The 22,023-nt window shown below is 37.0% G+C and overlaps 6 protein-coding genes, 1 non-coding gene and 1 pseudogene across 10 annotated transcripts; 5 read left to right on the plus strand and 3 right to left on the minus strand.

Moving 5' to 3' along the window:
* Positions 832 to 1,788, plus strand: LOC104788747 (pentatricopeptide repeat-containing protein At3g60980, mitochondrial-like). The gene has a single exon (XM_010514530.1). It carries the CDS (start codon positions 832 to 834, stop codon positions 1,786 to 1,788), a length of 957 nt encoding a protein of 318 aa, XP_010512832.1.
* On the minus strand, positions 1,911 to 4,288 carry LOC104788748 (peroxisomal membrane protein 11D-like). Its single transcript, XM_019245616.1, has 9 exons — positions 4,131 to 4,288; positions 3,765 to 3,969; positions 3,584 to 3,658; positions 3,313 to 3,387; positions 3,144 to 3,224; positions 2,976 to 3,053; positions 2,707 to 2,880; positions 2,580 to 2,610; positions 1,911 to 2,126 (listed from the first exon to the last, which is right to left on the minus strand). Exons 2-9 carry the CDS (start codon positions 3,957 to 3,959, stop codon positions 2,122 to 2,124), a joined length of 714 nt encoding a protein of 237 aa, XP_019101161.1. The 5' UTR covers positions 3,960 to 3,969; positions 4,131 to 4,288; the 3' UTR covers positions 1,911 to 2,121.
* LOC104784750 (tRNA (adenine(58)-N(1))-methyltransferase non-catalytic subunit trm6-like) lies at positions 4,620 to 7,488 on the plus strand. Its single transcript, XM_010509820.2, has 13 exons — positions 4,620 to 4,838; positions 4,943 to 5,070; positions 5,221 to 5,326; positions 5,403 to 5,484; positions 5,583 to 5,653; positions 5,746 to 5,787; positions 5,919 to 6,043; positions 6,201 to 6,294; positions 6,408 to 6,507; positions 6,600 to 6,763; positions 6,843 to 6,948; positions 7,073 to 7,159; positions 7,253 to 7,488. The coding sequence occupies exons 1-13, from the start codon at positions 4,684 to 4,686 to the stop codon at positions 7,337 to 7,339; spliced, it is 1,347 nt and encodes a 448-aa protein (XP_010508122.1). The 5' UTR covers positions 4,620 to 4,683; the 3' UTR covers positions 7,340 to 7,488.
* LOC104784749 (U-box domain-containing protein 15-like) lies at positions 7,614 to 10,505 on the minus strand. Of its 4 annotated transcripts, none has more exons than XM_010509819.2 (2): positions 10,316 to 10,505; positions 7,614 to 9,407 (listed from the first exon to the last, which is right to left on the minus strand). In XM_010509819.2, exon 2 carries the CDS (start codon positions 9,393 to 9,395, stop codon positions 7,731 to 7,733), a length of 1,665 nt encoding a protein of 554 aa, XP_010508121.1. In that variant the 5' UTR covers positions 9,396 to 9,407; positions 10,316 to 10,505; the 3' UTR covers positions 7,614 to 7,730. The 4 variants fall into 4 exon arrangements, with proteins under 4 accessions (XP_010508121.1, XP_010508117.1, XP_010508119.1 ...); XM_010509815.2 differs by having other exon boundaries at positions 7,614 to 9,410; XM_010509817.2 differs by lacking the exon at positions 10,316 to 10,505 and adding an exon at positions 9,969 to 9,985 and having other exon boundaries at positions 7,614 to 9,410.
* LOC104784752 lies at positions 14,359 to 16,703 on the plus strand (annotated as a pseudogene).
* On the minus strand, positions 16,785 to 17,814 carry LOC104784751 (40S ribosomal protein S27-2-like). Its single transcript, XM_010509821.1, has 4 exons — positions 17,706 to 17,814; positions 17,334 to 17,435; positions 17,156 to 17,184; positions 16,785 to 17,068 (listed from the first exon to the last, which is right to left on the minus strand). The coding sequence occupies exons 1-4, from the start codon at positions 17,706 to 17,708 to the stop codon at positions 16,942 to 16,944; spliced, it is 261 nt and encodes an 86-aa protein (XP_010508123.1). The 5' UTR covers positions 17,709 to 17,814; the 3' UTR covers positions 16,785 to 16,941.
* TRNAL-AAG lies at positions 17,894 to 17,974 on the plus strand. Its single transcript has one exon. It is a non-coding gene; the product is annotated as a tRNA-Leu (tRNA).
* On the plus strand, positions 18,286 to 22,002 carry LOC104784753 (DNA cross-link repair 1A protein-like). The gene is made up of 10 exons (XM_010509822.2): positions 18,286 to 19,071; positions 19,247 to 19,441; positions 19,596 to 19,985; positions 20,172 to 20,235; positions 20,338 to 20,555; positions 20,656 to 20,763; positions 20,940 to 21,045; positions 21,127 to 21,338; positions 21,455 to 21,558; positions 21,638 to 22,002. Exons 1-10 carry the CDS (start codon positions 18,397 to 18,399, stop codon positions 21,780 to 21,782), a joined length of 2,217 nt encoding a protein of 738 aa, XP_010508124.1. The 5' UTR covers positions 18,286 to 18,396; the 3' UTR covers positions 21,783 to 22,002.

Raw genomic sequence — 22,023 nt, forward strand, 5'->3', positions numbered from 1 at the left:
ATTCTCGTTTAAGTAGTTACACCCTGAAAAAAAGAAACAAAAATGTTCAAGTTACATAATGCTAATTAAATCCACAATCGCCATCAACATTTAGTTTATCATTTTCATTTGCAATCGCTATACGAAAAAACAAAATATCAATAAGAGACACCTCCCTATATTATTCGCATGACATTACTATCAATTTATATGTAACTTGAATTAATTTCAGCTCATGAATTTAGATGGTACTTTGCACAAGCTAAGTACAAATCAGCTCCTCTCATGTGATGACACGTGTCACCACTTAATAAGATCCTTTCAAAGTCTCCACTCCCAACAGAGTCTTTGTCTTTCCTTTAATACTGAAACCTTCTGCGTCAACTAGAACGTTTGACACACTTAGCTGATTCTTGTGCATCCTTACTCGGCAATCTGATTCTTGTGCATCAAGCTTTCTCGGTTGGACAGGGGGCTTTCTTTCTCAAATGGATTTTATTATAACACAAGTTAATATTATATTTAATTATGGAATATCTTAGAGAAATAGAAACAAAAAATAATAATATTTTGGAAATTGCAAGTATATATATTTAGTGTATATTTATCTTGATATTCTCGGATTTCATTGTCACTTGTCGTCCGCCGCCATGTTTCTCTGTCGTCGGCTCGTCCTCTCTTCCTTTCGTAGCTTCTCCTCCGTCGTCAAGAAAGATCTGTCCTTAGATTACAGACCATTAGCTTTACAAGCGCGATTTCCTGATCCGCTTGGGAGACGTGGACACGGCGGCCCAACATAATGCTGAATCCACGGTCGTCATCTACCAGACGTGCCAAGCAATAATAGGCGCCATGTGCGAAGCCAAGAGGTACGAAGATGCCTTGGACCTGTTCCATTATTTCTACCGCGTTTCCAAGATTACACCTTGCTATGGTTACTTTAATCATATCATCAAACTCCACGAGGATCAAGGCCGTTTGGACGACGCTCTTAACCTCTACGACTCCTCACTTACGAAATCCCTCATCTCCAAAGGTTTGGTCGACGCCGGGAGACAAGACGAAGTCATGGATCGATTAGATCAGCCGAGATGGAGATGGTTTTCCAATTTGGATTGGAATGCGAATTTGTACAAGCAGCCCCTGTTGGAGTGGCTATTGCGTCAAGGGGGTTTTGAAAAGGCCAATGAGGTATTGGGCCGTCTATTGGGGAGCTCTCATGTGCATGGTGATGAGTATGACCGTGTTGCAATTTTTAGCCACACATACATGAAGTATTGGTTCGAGCAAGGTAAGGAGGTCAAGGCTATGCATTGTTACGGTCTTTTGCAGTTGCGCAAACTTACGAAGGACACTGTCGTCAACGCACTTTTGGCCCTTCTTCTCAAGTATGGCAAGAAAACTGAAGCTTGGTCCTTATTCGACCAGGTTTTGCATAGCAAGGAGATGGACAATGTGAATCATTATACGCTAAATATCGTGGTGAACGAGTTTTTCAAAATTGGTCGGTTTGACCACGCAATCCAAATTTTCCACAAGGTGAAAGCATTAAAGCTGAACAAGAACCCACATGTTGTTACGTGTTACAGAAACATTATCACAAGGCTTAACAAGCAGGGCATATTGTTTGAGGCAGAGCACTTGTTTCAAGAAATGTGTTCACACGAATTGGTGAGTCCTGATGTTTCTACATACACATCGATGATCGATGCATATTTAAAAGCTGGGAGAACCGAGGATGCTCTTCGTCTCTCAAACAAGATGGTTGATGCATTTGTAGGGCAGCTTGCTCGGCTAGCTTGCCTCTAATATTTCACAAGTAGATTGAATTTCTATCATTATAGTAACTATTGTTATAGATTGATGTTTGGTTTGGAGAGTTTCAGGTCAGGCTTTATATTTCAATAACCATATGGTTTACTACTCCAGTATTTGCTTAATAAAACCAACATCTAACAATAATTCAATATTGAAACTTGTGTATCAAGAATCTGAGGCATAAACATATTTATTAAAAACATCCTTCCTGCATATATGTATGGTATTTATACGAACTAGTAACAGCAGCAAATTTCCTTAAAAAAGACCACCATAAACTTTCTGAAATGAGTTTCTCCTTAACACCAGCTTCCTCGATCGACTTCAGGGTGTTTTGATCTTGGGGCGAGTCGGAAGCAACTGTGGTTTATAGAGAATAATGAGAGTCATATAAGATCAGCAGAAGAAAGTTACGATATTGGAAAGATCGGTTTTTGTGGAGAAAGAAGTGTTTACCTGGTAACAAGAAATTGCGGAGGTGACAAATCCAAAAGCTCCGGTGACACGAGGAGTGATCTTCTTTGGAGCCAACTGAAGCAAACCAGCTGCTACAACAATGTCCATAGCTGCTTTGATCAAAGCAAGTGACCTCTCGTTTGATTTTTTAAGCTTAGCACGATACTCCTCATCCTGCAATTTGATAAACAGGAATTTGAGTTGCTGATAAAAGGAGATTTGATTTTGTAGAATTAGAAGATTCTTGATCAAAGGAGAGAGAACTTTACTTGATACTTGTTACCNTGAGTTTCTCCTTAACACCAGCTTCCTCGATCGACTTCAGGGTGTTTTGATCTTGGGGCGAGTCGGAAGCAACTGTGGTTTATAGAGAATAATGAGAGTCATATAAGATCAGCAGAAGAAAGTTACGATATTGGAAAGATCGGTTTTTGTGGAGAAAGAAGTGTTTACCTGGTAACAAGAAATTGCGGAGGTGACAAATCCAAAAGCTCCGGTGACACGAGGAGTGATCTTCTTTGGAGCCAACTGAAGCAAACCAGCTGCTACAACAATGTCCATAGCTGCTTTGATCAAAGCAAGTGACCTCTCGTTTGATTTTTTAAGCTTAGCACGATACTCCTCATCCTGCAATTTGATAAACAGGAATTTGAGTTGCTGATAAAAGGAGATTTGATTTTGTAGAATTAGAAGATTCTTGATCAAAGGAGAGAGAACTTTACTTGATACTTGTTACCACCATTCTTGAGTCCTTTTTCAATCTTCTTCATTGATGAAGAAAGCCTTCCAATCTCACCAATCTAAATAACAGTGAAAACCGATAAATATAAGTGGTGAAAATGGTAAAGGTAACATGAAGAATCGATTGGAAAAGCGAAAGGAAGACAGACCTCGACTAAAGTTGTACACACAGACGATCCCATCCAGCAGAAAAGAGATATACGTCCAAGCAACTCAGCACGTTCTTTGTTCTGTGTTGAGATACATAAAGACATCAGCCAAAACACAAAAATTCAATAGACCTCAGTGGTACACAGATTTGAATTTGATCTCTCTCACCTTATATATTCCTGATCTCCCAAGCCAGACAATTTGATCCAGGAACAAGAACGTAGATAACAGTGCGTTCTTAGACTGAAAATCACAAAAACATCCATGAACAAAGATATGAAAACAAGGGAGGGGACTAATAAATCTTTGTACTTGAGATTCCTTTACACAGTTCATTAGTGGGTTTAGTATGAAACTGAAACGAACTCTGAGCTCTGAAGCACATATTAATGGGTTTAGTAGGAAATTGAAACGAACTCTGAGCTCTGAAAGCACATACCTTTCCAAGTAAAACAAGAGGAAGAGGAGTCCCTTTAGGCACAGGACTGATAAGACCATGCAAGTCATTTACAAACTACAACAATGAACAAATACATATATATAGTGAATCAACAAAGCTAAACAATACTAAATCAAAGTTGGGAAAACGAAACCGAAACAGCTAAAAAAGGATCTCTTACCTTGAAAAGACGGAAGACTTTTCTGGCTAAGCTGGTAGATTTGTCAACATTTTGAGCAGTACCAGGTTGTCCACCACTCAAGAACTTGGAACCATACTGTATAGCTCTGCATAACTTATCCCTAGCCTCAGCTTTGTTCAAATACATAACCACAAGAGCTAGCTCCGCTCTTGATACATCTAGTGTCGTCGCCATCTTCTTCTCTCTGGTAAAAAACCAAAAAAACAAAAACCCGGAAAACGTTTATCACCAAAGAGACCCCCAAATCAAAATTAGCAAATTCACAGCCTTTTCGATCTTCAAACTCGTTTCTGATCTAAGAAATTGTAAATTTTAAACAATCAGATAAATCAAAAGCAACAATACCTTTGGGGAGGAGATATGTGAACAGAGAGAGAGAGCGAAGCGATCAACTAATTAAAGATTCAATGCCTCAGTTTTTGGAACTAATTGTTTTTGTCTTGATCGTGTGGGGGAGATAGGGCTTGTTTGGTCATCTTCGTTTCCTGATAAACAAACAAAACAACGCCGTCTGTGTCAACGCACTCATCTCTTCCATCCCTCATTCTCAGCCGTCGATTCTGTTGACTCTCACTCTCCTTTCGGAAGTTGAGGATATCTCGCGCGTCTCATCCACGTGGCACACATCTCTAGGAGTGAAACCCCACGTGTCTGACTCCTTTAATTGGGCCTTTAAAAGCCCAATAAAATCGAATTGGGTTATGATTTGAGGCCTAATTTTAACATTTAAACCGAACTTTCCTTAAACCGACAAAACCCGTAGTCGTTAGTTAGGGTTTTAATACTTATACAAATCCGTCATTCTCACTTTTTATTATGTTGTAATCACGAAACTGAAACTAACCAAAAACATATAACTGCAGTCTTTTTTTTTTTTTCTTTATTGCCTTATTGGTGAATGGTGATGGAACTCAATAAGGATCAGAGAGTCATGTCGGAAGAAGATACAAAGCCTCAAGATCCAAATCCCAGATTGGCTAGCGAAGGTTACAGTGTTTTGCTCGACGTTAACGATGGTGACCGTCTCGTCTTCGCTCGTTTATCTGGTGGCGCGTGCGTGTCTTCTCATCCTTTTAAACTCTCTTAAATTTTTTATATTCCAGATTGATTCTCATCCTCAATTTGGTTATTTGATTCTTTTTTTATCTTCTTTGCAGTATATTAAAGATTGGGAATAAGAACTATTCATTAAAACCATTGATCGGTGCTCCGTTTGGATCTCTGTTCCAAGTTGAAAGCGGAGAAGATGGTTCTTTCCTCTCTCGCATTCTACCCGTTAAGCAAGGTTTGTTTTTTTAATACCACCAATATCATCACATCATCCTTTAAGCTATAAGAATAACTAAAGAAACTGAGTAACTTATAATGTTTTAGTGTTTTGATGGTTGGTTTAAAGATAGATTGAATTTGGTCTGATTGATGTTTGTTTATACAGAAAATAACAGCAATAATGTAATGGACGATTCAAGAGATAATAGGGAACTCGTTGACAATAATGAAGCTCAGAACCTTACTGGTGAAGAAATTGAAGCTATGCGGAGGTTAGAAGAACTCTTTATATCCTCTGTTTTTATTATTGTGGAAGATTTCCTAAAGTTTTTGTCTTTTTATGAGTAGAGAGGGTGCAAAAGGGGATGAGATTATTGAAGCTCTAATTGCAAACAGCAAAACGTTTGATAAGAAGACTCAGTTGTCTCAGGTAATGTATATATATATCGTAATTAATCTCTCTGCTTCTACTTTGGTAGTAGTTTTGGAAAGACATATAATTTGACTTTTCTTGTTACTATCTTGTAGGAAAAATATCTGCTTAAAAAGCAGAAGAAATATGCTCCAAAGCTGCTTCTTCGACGCCCTTTTTCTCGAAGGTATTCATTATTATTTGTTGTTTTATTGTCTTCTTTTGTTTTCTCGGCGTCTTTCGTTTTTCTTATGAAGGGTTCTGTTTATTGTTTACCAGTATATGTGAAGCTTATTTCAAGAAATATCCAGCCAGAATCGGGTAAGTATTACACTTGTTTTCTTTTCCATTAATTGTGTATTCTGAAGAGATCCTGAGTCCTTTTTTTCTCTGTTGAGATTTGAATTATGTATTGATTGTGTTGTATATCTTGTTTTGTGTGTGTGTTGTAGATTCTTACGAGTAGATGCGTTATCTCTTCTATTAACAATGGCTAATGTCACTGCATACTCGGATGTGCTTGTTGTGGATATGGTTGGTGGCCTTGTCACTGGTGCAGTTGCTGAACGATTAGGAGGTATATTGTTATGACCTCATTATCTTTCATAATGTCCAACTAATGGTGACACTAAGCAGCAGATATATAACCTTTTTGCAATCCTACATCATGCATATTTCTTTAACAATTATGCCACTGCTATTGTGAGTCTTATTATGTATATTTTTTTTAACAGGCACTGGTTATGTTTGCAATACATATAAGGGAAGTTCTCCATATCCTGTGGAGATGGTAAGGATGTTCAACTTTACTGACAAGGTTTTAGAGAGGTATGTTCGAGATTGGTCTCTCCCAAGTTTTTTCTCCCAAGTCTCTCTAATTGTAGCCGTTCTATATAATGTAACTGTAATTGACATTTGTGTGTTCCTTTTCTCGTGTGTAGGATCGTGCAGTCATCTATAAACGAGCTCTCGTCAGCCAATACCGCGTCTCCTGAAGAAAACAATCAACAAAAAGTTTGTATCGCTGAGAACAATATCAATGTAAGTTGCGAACCTATACAGTTTCACTTGAGTCTTGATTTGTTGAGAAAATCTTGTGGTTGTAACAGAAGGTTTTGATTGAAAAAATGCAGGAAACAGCTACGTCTGATATTATGGTGGAAGAAACAACTGTGACAGCTGAGGCTAGAGTAGTAGATAATGTCGTCCCAGAGAGCAAAATTATCAAAGCCCCAAAAGCTGGAGCCAAAGCTTCAAAAGAAACAATAGAGATGTGGCGAGAAAACGGATTCTCTAGGTAAGTAATATATTAAGTGTTTCTGTGAATGATATTGGATTCTGTTCATTCATCACTAAATTGATCGTCTGATTTGCAGCCTAATCATGGCTGCACAAGACCAAGACCCTTGGAGCTTACTTAAAGATGTATTGCCACTGCTCTCATATTCTGCTCCCTTTGCAATATATCATCAGTATTTACAGGTATGTCAAGAACATATCCCTCACTAACTGCTCTCTGTATAGTAGACCTGTAGTTTAGAGAACTTGCTCTAAGCGTTTAATATGTCTGGTAATAATGAACAAAATCTCATTATGAAATTCACAGCCGCTGGCGACATGTATGCACAAGCTTCAGCAGGAGAAGATGGCGATTAACCTGCAAATAACAGAACCGTGGCTACGCGAATATCAGGTTTGATAATATTCTCTTTTTTAAAATCCCAATAGATAGATAGATCATCAAGAGATTGTTCATTCATTCATATATGTATATCTCGAAATGCAGGTGCTTCCTTCTAGATCTCACCCTCACATGCAGATGAGTTCTTTTGGAGGCTATGTTCTGAGCGGCATTAGAATCTCTACCACTTGACTATTGTTTTTTCAAAACCAGAAACTGGTTTGATGTTTGGTCTTTTCTTGAAAAGGTCTTTGTTGTTCTAACATTTTTTTTTTAACAACCGTTGTTGTAACATAGTTCTGAGATTATAAGAACACTCAAAATACTTGAAATATTTCCCGGAACTTTTTTAGTGAAAACGGCCGTTACCTTATAATATTCTGACGGTTTTGTACACTGTTTAGTGTATTCCGATCATATGAGTATATGACAACATTACGATTTAGACATACTAAACAAGATATCATTATCATAGGCTAAGTTTCATAAAGATTATGAAAACATTACAGAATACATTATATATATATACCAACATTGATAAAAGATCTGCTTCATGTTCTTCTACTTTGTTATTAGCAGCTCTCTACTTCCTGCTAAAGAAACTTTTCAATTTCCCTTTCTCAATTCTTTCAAGAAGCTTCTTCGAACCAGGAACCTCCAACTCCGACAACTTCTTCAAATAACCAACAGCTCCATGTGAGATCATCAGCTTCTTACACTTCCTGCTCGAACACAAAGCCGCCAAACCCGAAACCGCATACTTCTTTGCCGAATTACTCGGACTCGGCTCAAGCAGCATCACAAGACACGTCACACTCTTCTCATCTCTCTTCACTTCTCTGTAATTCCTTGGAACCGTAACCAGACTCGCTATAGCTTGAGCAGCAACCTCTCTAGCTCCGCTCGCTTTCGCCTCCAACATTCTTATCAACAACGGGATACAACCTGATTCACCGATCATTTTCTTCGTCTCATTCGATGTAGCAATCCTGCAAATAGTTGATGCAGCCGCTTGTTGAGCTCCGACTGATCCTGATTTAAGAACATGGACCAAACTTGGGATTATCTTGAAGTAAGTCTCGAGAGAAACAGAGCCAACAAGATTCCTAATTGCTGCAACTCCTGATTCTTGAGGAAGAGGACCGTCTAAGTAAGCTAGCAGAGTTTGAATACCGTTCTCTGATATAACCGACCTTCGAAGAGTTTCGTTGCTTGAAGTGAGATTCTGAAGACACTCAGCTGCGTACTCTTTAGATCCTAACAGAATCCCGCAGTTGAGTATGTTAATCATCACTTTAACGATCCCTTCTTCCGCAAGAGTCTGTCTTACTTCAGGCACAGCAGAGATGTTCTTCAAAGTACAAGCAGAAGCAGACTGAGAAACAGAGTCCCCTGTTTTGCAAATCTCTATCAACGGACTAACCCCGCCGTGACCAACGATTGAACGAGAAGTCTCTGATGAAATCGACATTCTCTGCAAAGAAATAACAGCTTTCTCCTTAGCAACAGGGCTTCCAGATTCTAGTAGCCTTACCAATGGAGGCAATGCGTTCTCAGAGATAAGCCAGTTTTCACAACCGCCTGATTCAGCTAGAGAGCAGATCACAGTCACAGCGTTTTCCCTTACGCTAGGTGAAGTAGCCGTCAAAAGCTGCACCAAAGACGCGACATTGCTCCGACCTAAAGCTGTTATAACAGCTTTTTCGTCATCTTTCATTACCTCAACAAGCTGCTCAAGCGCTTTACGTTTAGACTCCAAGTGACCTATCTGAAGCCGAGCAAGCAACTCTCTAACGCTGAACGTTTCCAAGTCTTGAACTGAAGATGATAAAGGTTGTGTGACTTCTCCAAGAACACCAGTTTTCATAAGCAATCCACAATCTTTCAAGCTAAGATCGATTTTGGCGGATAAAGAATCGAGATCACTCTGCATCTTTAACTTCCCTTCTTGCTTCTCATTGACGCATACGTTAGCGAGCTCGATGGCTTCTTTCAAGGTTTCTAAGACCGCTTGAAGTTGCTCTTTGCATAGAGTGTGTTTAGAGAAGCAAGGGTGGCTAGACAAATCAGATAAACATGTCGGTATCTTCTCTAATCTTGATATGATCACTCTCCATCTGCTTGAGAAAACTTTCACCGTTCTTGCTTTGGTTAACGCCACAGGGACAAACTCTTGCGCCTGTAATAACAAATCTTCAACTGTTGGATCAACAACCATAGTTTCGTTTCCGATTCTCTCCTCCACCATGATCCTTGAACTCTACTGAATTGCACAAAAGAAGAAAAAAAACAGAACTTTAACGATTTGCAGAAACAAAAAGAAACCAAACGATCAAATATGCTTTGATGATGAGACACACTGGCAAATCATTGATACTTTAGTTCTGTAAAGAAAACAAAAAAAGTGGTAATGAAGGGAGTAGTTGAATGAGTGATGAACAAGTTGGTAAGATTTGTTATAAATAAGGGACACGGATTATATAAAAACAAGAAGAAGAAAAGGAAGAAGCTAACCAAAAAAAAGAGTTTCGAGAATCACAGAACAAAAAGCTTAATCAATATTTTCTTTTCTTTTGCTGGAGAACAAAAATTAATCCTCTACCAGACAAAAAATATACAAGTCCTTTTCCAATTTCCTTTTACTTCGTCGGTGTGAACAATAAATGCTATAAATAAAGCTAATGATATGGTAATAAATAAATACAAGAATCTATCATGAATCAGCATCTATCTATAATCTATTAACATAATATTACTATATTATATAGTATAGTATTTATTTTTAATGAGAAGGCTCATGGAAAGTAAAAGACAAGAATACCCTTGTGAAGAACAAGAATGAGAGAGCTTACAGAGATTAAAAGAAAAACAAAAGATTGAAGAAGATTAAAAAGCTGGTTTTAGAGGAAAAGTAATAAAGAGAGAAGAGAGACTTTGTTTTAAAGAGAAGATGTGAGTCTCTTTCAAACAAATCGTGTGCTTAAATACTTCATAAGAGTTCGAACCAAACTCCACTAAAACACACTACATACATACAAGGTTGGTGACAAATCCACAACTTGTCTTTACTATAAGCAAAACAAAAAGTTCTTTCCTAAGACGAGCTTGTGTTAAAAGCAAGAGATTCAAACAGAACATGAAGAAAAATTGAAACGCAGAGCTATTTACCTGGAAATAAAACAGAACTATGCTTGAGCTTCTGGGTTCGATGTCTGAAACTGTTAAACGAATTATAGTTGAAGATTTTTTTTGAATTTTGAAAGTGAATTCAAAAACAAAAGCAGGAACTCTCTTTCACATCAGAGAAGGAGCTTGTTCAAGAGTCGTTTAAATTTTTTAGTCAGCTTTTAGATTTTGTTCCGACAGAGCCGTAACGCATGATTTTTTATTTTATTTTTATCGTATCAATGAGAATTTTTTCAAATTCAACTGATCGGACGGTTATAATTTCTTGTGGAACCAATATCGAACGGCTGGGATACGATTGAAATTTGAAATGACTCGGTGATTAGCTGACGTGGACTTATGACTGGTCTTCTCGGGAGCGTCACGTGTGCGGAAGTAAAGCAAATATCGATAAGATTAACCTTATGAGTTCTGTGAATTAACGAAAATGCCACTGGTTTTTAAAGCATCTAATCGACTTTTGAGGAACCATAAAGGAGAAAGTAGTGTTAGAGGGGACCGAGGCGCGTGAGAGGCTTTGTGGGCCTTATTAACGTGCATGAAACGGCACGCACTTGTTTTTTGTCTATTGAGAAACACTTGTGAGAGCGTCGGCTTTTGTGATATGGAGTAATTAATTTTATCATTAGGGTATCATTATTAATGTAACTCCTTTATTTATGTGCTAATCCTCATCCGATTTTCGTAATCATTTTTAAGGTTAAAAAAACTAACAATTGATTATTATTACAGTAAAACCTCTATAAATTAATAATCTATAAATTAATAAACACTATAAATTAGTCAATTTTACTGGTCTGAAGTCGGGTCAGTGTAAAAAATAGCAAAATTCGATAAGATAATAATATAATAATTTTTTTGAAATTTCTTTTGTAAAATATGGTCACAATAATATCATAAATTAATAATCATGTAATTTTACATATATGTGTATATATATATGCTGATATAATAATTTATGCTATAAACTTTTGATTTTAGTCCAAAAGCTCATACGATGGGGGAAGAAGGGGTTCAATTTCGCAGGTTTACCCTGGAAACCCCATGTCAAACATCACAAAAGGAGGTATGTGATTTACGATTGGGGAAGCAGAGGTTCAATTTTGCAGTCAAACATCACAAAAAAGAAGTATGTGACTCACGGTTTTACTCCCAGAGATGCTGATAAAAAAACATTGGATAGGATGGCCCAAATTAAAGATTTCTTTCGAATTTTAGGGATAGTAAAGAAACAAGGGAAATTAGGGGATGTAGCATTAGTTGAGTTTATCTACGGAAAGATTAGGAAATCTTCCTTTGAGCTTTTAGATGTGAATGACCATCAGTTGTTGCTAGAGATTTACTCAGACTGTGGGATGCTAAGTGATGCTCTGTGTGTATTTGAGGAAATGCCTCTGCAGATTCCCGAGGCTTGGCATGCAATAATTTTCTTGGACAAAATGGATTAGGGAAATAAGCTCTTACGATGTTTGGTTGGTTCAAAGAAGATGAAAACAAACCTGACAGTCCATTATTCCTAGATGTTCTCTATGCGTGTAAACTGGTTGATGATGCTAAGGAGGGATTGTTGCAATTTAAATCCATGCATCAAGGCTATGGGATTTATCCCACCGTCCAGCACAATGAAAGCTTGATAGAACTTTTTGAAATTTATTTTGTAAAATATGGTCACAATAATATCATAAATTAATAATCATGTAATTTTACATATATATATATATATATATATATATGTTGATATAATAATTTATGCTTTAAACTTTTGATTTTAGTCCAAAAGCTCATATCTATAAAACAATTATTATGTTATATTTTCAAATTATAATGATATAAAATACTAAATAACAAGACATAAAAATATCTAATTTTTTCTAATTTTTTTCAAATATCTAGATATCCATCATTTTTATTTTTGATAGTTTTATAAGCGATTAAAATATAAAAATTGATATTATTATCCATAAATTTAAATTTATGTATATTTTGTATAAGTGATATTGTTTATAGTATGTGTAATTTATGGTCAATTATGTTTTATAAATATTAGAAATTCAATTTGAAAACCATAAAATTTATAACATCCAAAAGTCTAATCTTCTTTTGCTAAAATTATCTCAACTAATAATTTTTAAGAATTTAAACAATTTAAATATATATCTAATTATTAATTTATAGATAAATTAATATCACTATAAATTTAAATTTATGTATATCATTTGTATAAGTGATATTGTTTATAGTATGTGTAATTTATGGTCAATTATGTTTTCAAAATATTAGAAATTCAATTTTAAAACCATAAAATTTATAACATCCAAAAATCTAATCTTCTTTTGCTAAAATTATCTCAACTTATAATTTTTAAGAATTTAAACAATTAAAATATATATATATATATATATATATAAATTAATAATTATTAATTAATAGATAAATTAATATCACTATAAATTAATAAAATGTCATAGTCCCAACATTATTTATAGAGGTTTTACTGTAAGTGAGACATTATTCTTATCCTTCATAAACCCAATACTCCCATTTCACTAATATTTTGTAAATAAGATTAACTGAAAGTTTTTTTTTTTTTGTCAACTATTTGAAAGTATTGCATTATCGTTTTCGTTTTTAAAGATAAAACTAGAATTTCACCCGCGGTACACCGCGGGGCTAAATATAAATTATTGTATTTTAAATAATATATTTTAATTTATTTAGTTTTCAATTTCTTAATTAATTAACTTTTTCTAATTAATTTATAGTTTTGTTTACAATTCTTTTTCTTCTTCTTACACTTTTATAGAGTTTAGAACTTAATTACATTAAATTTATTATTAGATAAAATATAAAATTCTAGATTTGTTTTGTTCTCTAGAATTAAACAGAGGTATATGCCTATATAGTATGTTATTTTATATTTTTATGCGTATATTTTTTTTTAATATTAAGAATGTGTTTAATATTAGATTTGTAACAGTAATTAATATAATTAATATCAGTTCCGATTTTGGAAAATCGGTTACTCATTTTAATATTTTAGGTTAAATTTTATAAATTAAATTTAAATACTAATGACAATCTTGTAAATAGGTGGCAAATTCATGATTTATTTGCTAAATGTAATTGAAAAATGTATATATAGATTAAATGAATTATAAATGATAATTTTCTATATATTCTGATATAAAACCAGGCCACAAATATTTCAACAAATCCAATATCCTGATTTTCTGAAAAGTTGTCTCTGAATCATTAAATTTTTAAATCTGATCAGAGAATCATCGGTTTGATTTCCCCTATGTATTTTGTTTTGGTCCGCAGATCAGATGTCACAGCGTACAAGAAAGAACTCATATTTATATGGATCGAAACGTACCATTTAGCTATTTGGCATGTTAAGTTGGGCCCTAGATTTCTGAAGCCCTAAATTAAACAAGGACTTCACTTCCCATTCTACGCCAAACTATATAAATACCATTCTTCTTTTTTTTTGTTATCTCTCTGGATTTTCCAATTTGCTAAAATCGAAATCGTTCCCGATCGATCTGAAATTGAATTCTCGAATCGTAAAGTTTGCCCTAATCCTAAATCGAAGATCTAGATCTCGCGTTTGATCCATCAGGTTTGCTTCTTCCTCGGCTAAGTACACATCTCAGCGATTATGATGTCTTCGTGCTTTCAGTTAGGGTTTCCGCTTCTTCTTGATCTTCGTCATCCTGTTCGCGTTGAAGCTCGGCTTTCACAAACATTGTTCGTGAATTCACGTTGTTCCGTTGCTAGAGATCTCTTCTTTGGTTTTCTTTTGTTGTTATTTAGGGTTGTATAGTATATGTATAAACGCACGGTTATGAAATCATCAAAGCCTTTGGATTTGGATTTGAGTTTTCGATCTGCGAGTGGAAACTCCGAAGATCGTCGTCTATGGCTAGTCTGGAACATTAGGTTGTTTATGGCAATTGGAGTCAGATTTATTTGGTATTTCTGGCGATTGGGATGTTGTGGATGTGTGTCAGCTCCTGAAAATTGCCATATGTATCATCATGGATAGAAGCAACAATGTTGGGCTCTGTGATTCAGTCTTCTAAAATCTGTATGTTTCTCCGTGTTTAGTATGAATCATAAAGCGCCGAGGAGATACTCACAAGGAAGGAATTTTGGAGTGGACAGACAACAAGATTTTGCTGTAGATATTGTTCCAAGAAGTTCCAGTGTCCCTTATGACAAGAGAGTGAGGAAAGGTCCATACAATGGATCAAGGAATTTGGTTTGGACCTCAAAAGAGTTCCAAACATCACAAGGCAACAGGCCAAGGAAGAATGGCCCATATGGGTCGATGAACTCACTAGTTTCAAGCACTGGGTATCGTGTGTCTAACCAGCCTAGGAAGAATGAAGCCTATAAGCCAATGAACTCACCAGTTTCGGGAACTGGATATCGTGTGTCAAACCAGCCTAAGAAGAATGAAGCCTATAAGCCAATGAACTCACCAGTTTCAGGCAGTGGATGTCGTGTGTCAAACCAGCCTAGGAAGAATGGTTTGTATGGGTCAAGGAGCTCGACTATTTCAGGCTCCAGAGTTTGGACGTCGGAAGATAATGGCAGTCCCAAGTTTAGGGAAAGTGTATGCAAGTATTGGAAAGCTGGAAACTGCAAGAAGGGTGAGGAATGCAAGTTCTTACACTCTTGGTGTTGTTTTCCTGGCTTGGTGATGGTAGCTACTCTTGAAGGACACAAAAAGGTACTCCTCATATAGTTTCCATGCTGCTTTGATCATCTACTTCTTTATTATGTTAGCATAGTATGCATTGGGGTTTCATCTTTGAGTGTTGGCTGAATGGAAAGCAGATTTTATTCACATCTATTTTTTCTTGACCGTAGGATATAAAGGGGATTGCCCTACCTCAAGGTTCTGACAAACTCTACTCAGTCAGTGGTGATGGTGCTTTGAGAATATGGGACTGCCATACTGGTCAGTGTGTGCATGAGATCAACCTCCAGGCAGAAGCAGGGTCTCTAATTAGTGAAGGACCATGGGTTTTCCTTGGCTTGCCAAATGCTGTAAAGGTTAGTCTAGGGCATTCTAACCTCAGGACATTTATCTGTTTTCTAAATACCATTCTTTGAAATTCAGTGGGATTCATCTCGACTCTGGTCTCAAGGTTTTGCTATACAATCTTGCAGGCTTTTAATGTTCAGACCCGTAAAGATTTGCATCTAAATGGTTCGGTAGGAGATCAGGTGAATGCAATGGCTGTTGGAAACGGAATGCTTTTTGCTGGGACGAGTGTAAGCCTTTTAACTCACTTCATCTTTATCTCTGTAAGTTCTTTACTTTCCAGTTTATTGCATCCGTATCTAAAGTGTGTTCCTTTTTGGTCTCGTTGGAATCATACAGTCTGGTAGTATATCAGTCTGGAAAGTTACCGACACTGAGTCTGATCCTTTCAAATACCTCACATCTCTCGAGGGACATAGTGGTGAAGTCAAGTGTTTTGTTGTTGGAGGTCAGAGGCTATACTCTGGTTCTGTGGATAAAACCATTAAGGTACGGGGATGGTTCCATTTATTTCAATCTTTCCCCAAAAATACTTGTCATGTTATAGAATTGATTCCAATCAACATGTTCAGGTGTGGGATCTCGACACATTGCAATGTATAATGACATTGAGGCAGCATAGTGACACTGTCACGTCGCTCTTATGCTGGGATCAATATCTGTTATCTTCTTCACTGGATGGGACCATAAAAGTCTGGGGCTCTTCGGAAAGTCCCAACTTGAAAGTTATCCATACACGCAGCCAAGAACAAGTAAGTTGTAATAACAAGAACAATAAGAAGACCTAGTTTTCCTTTTAAGAAATAGCATTCTGATTGTGTTTTTTTTTTCTGGTTTGAAACAGAGTGTGCACGCTCTTTGTGGATTGCACGATGCAGAGGCTAGGCCGATTATATTCTGCTCTTACCAAAACGGAACAGTTGGCATATATGATCTACCATCGTAAGTGAAGCTTAATCCGAGAGCCTCTCTAGTGCTCTAGTTTGTACTCTAATCTAACCATAAATTGTGTAATGAAATCTGAATTATCTCTCATGTTGGGTATACACAGTTTTGAAGAAAGAGGAAAGATGTTTTCAACGCATACGATGGACACACTTACAGTTGGTCCTGAAGGAATGTTCTTCAGTGGAGACAAGGGTGGGAAAGTGCGTGTATGGCGCTTAGGTGGCAGCAAAGAGTAGAAAACTAGAAATCTTCGTTCGACCAACTCTTTTGTTGTTGCTTTGGTCGACTAGAATATTCATTATAATATAATGTACACTGACGATGGTAAACGATTACCACCGCTTTATGAGTTAAGAAAAGTTAATTTCATTGTATATTTTAACTGTAGTAGATCGATTGGTAATATATATAAACGAAGAACATAGAATGATAGAAACATCAACTATCATAAAGTAACGAGCTTTTGATTAGATTCAACAACAAAATTCCATACTATAAATTTAAGTGTGATGGACAAAGAAGGGATACTAGCTCAAATATCTTCAAAAACTCAGAATAAACAAAATGAAAAGGTGTGGCTGCGTGAATGGAGTCATCTTCTTCTTTAGTCTCCCTTCTTCCTGAATGAACATCCTTCAGTGAGCTTTGCCTTGCCTCCTGTGGGTTGGCAAAGTATAGTCTGGCAGTTTCCACACACCACAACGGTCTGAGAGTGGCTGAACACCGTCGTACTGCACCAAACACAAACCCATCACTCAGTTATTTCATAGATTCATAACCATAAAACATTCAAGGATTCAGAGATTTTAAAAGCTTACATGTTAAAGCAGCCTTGACACTTGACATCCTACATCAACCACATAACATCGAAAAGATCATATAATCAGCAACCAAAAATGGAGTTTACTGATCAGCTCAAAACTCAATATTCATAAGAACATACAAAGAGATTATTAGGTAGCGAAAAGGTTTGGATTAATAAAGAAGATATCTTACCATGAAAAATGAATTGGGTGACTGAACAAGACGCTTGAGCTTGTGCTTTCTCTTCTCAAGCTCAGCAGGTGGGTTAAGCAGATCAATATCGTTCTGAAGGACCTGAGAATTATTCAAAAACACAGATTATCTCACTTGTGATAGAAATAGAATGAATCAAATCATGAAACTACAATTCAAATCTCTTAACGACCTAAGAAATGCCTTAAGAGAAGACACGCTTGAAACAATAGATCACATAACAACAAGGAATCGTTTAGTTCTCTGTTCTTTCCTACAGAAACTATCAGACTCAACTACGAAATTGACATTAAGGGATATCTAATGTTCTTAGGCAAAAGAATCCGACGAGAACAAAAATCGAGAACTAACCATTTTCGTAAGAAGCTTCTTAGAGATTCTGCAACGACAAGACTGAAAGAGAGTAAAAAATCAGCCGACCAAAATGCTCTTGGGAAAGATGTAAACCCTAATTCACACAACAAGGCCGCCTTTATAACTAACACTCTACAGTAATATGTCTTTGAATTTATATCTAATACAAATATCGATAAGCAAAAGTTGATATGGCCGAGTTGGTCTAAGGCGCCAGATTAAGGTTCTGGTCCGAAAGGGCGTGGGTTCAAATCCCACTGTCAACATTCTCCTTTTTTATTTTTGTCAAAATTAACATTTTGGGCTTAATATATATTAGATCCGGTCCATTATGCTTAATTTATTGGACTTATCTCATTACTTATCTCATTAGAGTTTTAAAACATTTACTTTACACAGATTAGTAACAGTAAAAGTTAACTTTATTTTCATCTCTCCCCAATTATTTTGTTTTTTCCCTCCTTTGTTTTGATTAAAATTATTGAAAAGGTAACACTTTTTGCCGCAATTTTTTTTTTTAAAAAAATTAATTGTGCGGTGCCCATTAATTAATGATAAAATATGTTCAGCCCGACTTGTATGACCTTTGAAGTCGGAACGTCGTCGTACACACTCTCTCTCTCTCGCTCTCTTCTGGTAGTACACATTCAAACGAATCGCTCTATCTCTTTTCGACTCGCCGGAACCTATGTGGAACTCCGGCGAAGATGACGATGACGATTTCCAAATCTATCCTTCCTCCCAGCTTTCGATTCGTAAACCTCTTCAACCTACCAACGCTAACAGCAACATCTCTCACCGCCGTCCAAACAAGAAGCCCAGACTCAGTCGTTATCCTGGAAAGGAGAATGTAACTCCGCCTCCATCTCCGCCTCCTGAATCTAGCTCCGACCCGTCTGGTGAATACGGTACGGATCTGCTCTGCTCGTCTTCTACTCTTGACTGTAGTAGCTTAGATTGTATCCCGTCGAGTGTTGATTGCTCAATTGGTCCGATTTGTTCTCTCGGGGAAGACGAGCATGTTTTAGTTGATAAATTAGGAAACGATGACTGTTTTAAGGCGAATCGTGAGGGGTATTTGTGTAATTCTATGGAGGCTAGGTTATCAAAGTCGAGGATTCGTCTAGGGATTGATAGTGGAATCCATGAGGATGATGAATCAGACTCTGAGTTTGACGTCTTGTTAAAGCTTTGCTCTGAGTCTGAGGGTAACATTGGAGGTGAGTGTAGTTTAGTCAAGGATGATTCGATTCAGTGCCCACTGTGTTCGATAGATATTTCAGCTTTGAGTGAAGAGCAGAGGCAAGTTCACACCAATAAGTGTCTTGACAATTCTGATAGTCAGGCTCCTGAGCAACTGCAAGTAAGTAAGCTGCTCTGTTATCTCATAATTGGAATTGGTATCATCCTTCAATTGGATGCTGATAGGCTTTTTTTGTTAGTACATCTTGAAATATCCCTAACAGTGTAGGAGTTTTGTTAAATTGTTACTTTATGAAGGCATTGATTGACTTGCTGACTTGTAAATGTGATTGTAGGGCTCTCTGAGGAAATGCGAGAATTCATCTTCTCTTATTGAAGAATCGATTGATGATCCAGTTCAGCTTCCTCAGCTAGTTACTGACGTTTCTCCAGTGCTTAAATGGCTAAGGAGTCTAGGTTTAGCTAAATATGAAGATGTTTTTATTCGTGAAGAGATTGACTGGGATACCCTTCAGTCACTTACTGAGGAGGTAATGGAATACCATAATCAGTCGTAGCTCATTTAAGTATCTTCACCAAACTGACGAAAATACAATTTTGTTTTGTTTATGTGCATTTTATACATAGCTTACTTGTGTACACAGAGATGCAGGATTGAGAATTGATAAGTTTATGTTTCCGCAGGATCTTCTAAGCATAGGTATCACGTCACTTGGTCCCAGAAAGAAGATTGTGAATGCACTTAGCGGACTTAGAGAAGCATTTGCATCTTCATCTGAAGCACAGGCGCAGTCTCCTTGTACAAGTGCCCATGTTACAGAGAGACAGAGGGACAAGACAACCAGTCGTAAGGCAAGTGAGCCCAAAAAACCAACTGCAAACAAGTTGATTACAGAATTTTTCCCTGGTCAGGCTACCGAGGGCACGAAGATCCGGAAGGCCCCTAAAGATCCTGTCGCAGAAAAGAGTCCACCAGATTCGAGCTCCAGACGTGCTGTGAGAAGAAATGGCAACAGTGGGAAATCTAAAGTCGTTCCACACTGGAATTGCATTCCGGGGACACCTTTTCGAGTGGTAATTCTTCATAACACTCCAGGCCATGGTTTTACTTCTTCGTCAAAGTTATAGCCCATGAATGCGACCTTGTTATATATTTCTCATTCTCATTCAAGTCAAACATGCACATGAAATAAGTTCCGGCTGATACTGAATATTTATGTTTAAGTAATCTTTATGTTTGGTGATTTTCTGGTTATGCAGGACGCATTCAAGTACCTCACACGCGATTGTGGCCACTGGTTTTTAACCCACTTTCATCTCGATCGTAAGTAATCTGCTGCATGTTTAATTATAAATTTATACTCAACTGAAGAAGCATGCATATTGTGGAATCAATTCTCAAAGTCTCTGGATCCTCATTTTACAGATTATCAAGGTCTGACAAAGTCGTTTAATCATGGCAAGATATACTGTTCCTTAGTTACCGCAAAGTTGGTAAATATGAAGATTGGTATCCCTTGGGAGAGAATGCAAGTCCTGGACCTTGGCCAGAAGGTTAATATTGCGGGCGTTGATGTGACATGCTTTGATGCAAACCACTGTCCGGGATCCATCATAATACTCTTTGAACCAGCCAACAGTAAGGTGTGTTCTTAAATTAGGCATTTCCAGTTTGTAGTCTTAAATGTGTGTTTAACTTTCCATTCATAAAGTAATTTTCCATGGACTCGGTTGATTTGTATAGGCTGTTCTACATACGGGTGATTTCCGCTATAGTGAAGAGATGGCAAATTGGTTGATTGGATCTCATATCAGCTCTCTTATTCTTGATACTACATACTGTAACCCCCAGGTTCGTCTTCCATCAATACTTTGTAGCATAAAGAAAGCTCAAATTCTTAGTTAACATCTCTAGTCGGTTTATATTAGTATTTGAAATCCATTTTTGCCACAACTTCGATGATCTAAGCGTTTACGTATCTTTTCAAAGCAAGAGTGGTTTGATATATATGCCATCATTTGTTGCAGTATGACTTTCCAAAGCAAGAGGCGGTAATACAGTTTGTTGTTGAGGCTATTCAAGCTGAAGCATTTAATCCCAAGACCCTTTTCTTAATTGGAAGCTACACCATCGGTAATATTTTCACTCTTCTTTTTCCGTTTCGATATGTATTATGCTGAGATCTAAATTTTTCCATATCTTCTGTTTTGAAAGGAAAGGAGAGGCTGTTCTTAGAAGTTGCACGTGTGCTACGGGAAAAGATATACATCAATCCTTCCAAACTCAAACTCCTCGAGTGCTTGGGATTCTCAAAGGAAGATATGCAGTGGTTTACAGTGAAGGAAGAGGAGAGCCACATTCACGTTGTGCCCTTGTGGACGCTTGCCAGTTTCAAACGGCTGAAGCATGTTTCTAACCGATACACAGTAAGAAACACATCTATTCGGTTTTTACTTTTTACTGTCAAAGAAACACAAAAGAACTGATTTTCTTTTTGGCTGATTCGTTAGAGGATGGGTTCTAATCCTTTTAAGTCTTGCAGAACCGTTACAGTCTTATCGTTGCATTTTCTCCTACTGGTTGGACATCTGGTAAGACTAAAAAGAAGTCCCCAGGAAGAAGGTTGCAACAGGGTACAATCATAAGGTAAAGTTTCCCTATCTTCTCATGTCCTATGGCATTGAGCCCAAAATCATGAGTCAGAGAATCTTTATATATTTTTCAGGTACGAGGTTCCTTACAGTGAGCATAGCAGCTTCACGGAGCTAAAAGAGTTTGTGCAAAAAGTGTCGCCTGAAGTGATCATACCGAGTGTTAACAACGATGGACCTGACTCGGCAGCTGCAATGGTGTCTTTGTTGGTAACGTAGAACTGTATTTTACATATAAGCTCAAGTTTGGATTAAAAAAAGGCAGCCTCCTTGGCTACCTAACAATTGAGCAGAGCCGTCAAAGATCTACAACGGAAATAGATATGTTATGTTCTATCTAATTGTAGTTATGTAACCGCATGTTTATATAGAGTTTTCCTTCACAAACTCCAAATGTATTTGACTTGCTATATCGACTTCTTTTGTCTTTCTTTACTTATTTCGTCAAAATATGTATAGA

This window comes from Camelina sativa, chromosome 5, assembly GCF_000633955.1.
Source record: "Camelina sativa cultivar DH55 chromosome 5, Cs, whole genome shotgun sequence".
Lineage (NCBI taxonomy): Eukaryota > Viridiplantae > Streptophyta > Magnoliopsida > Brassicales > Brassicaceae > Camelina > Camelina sativa.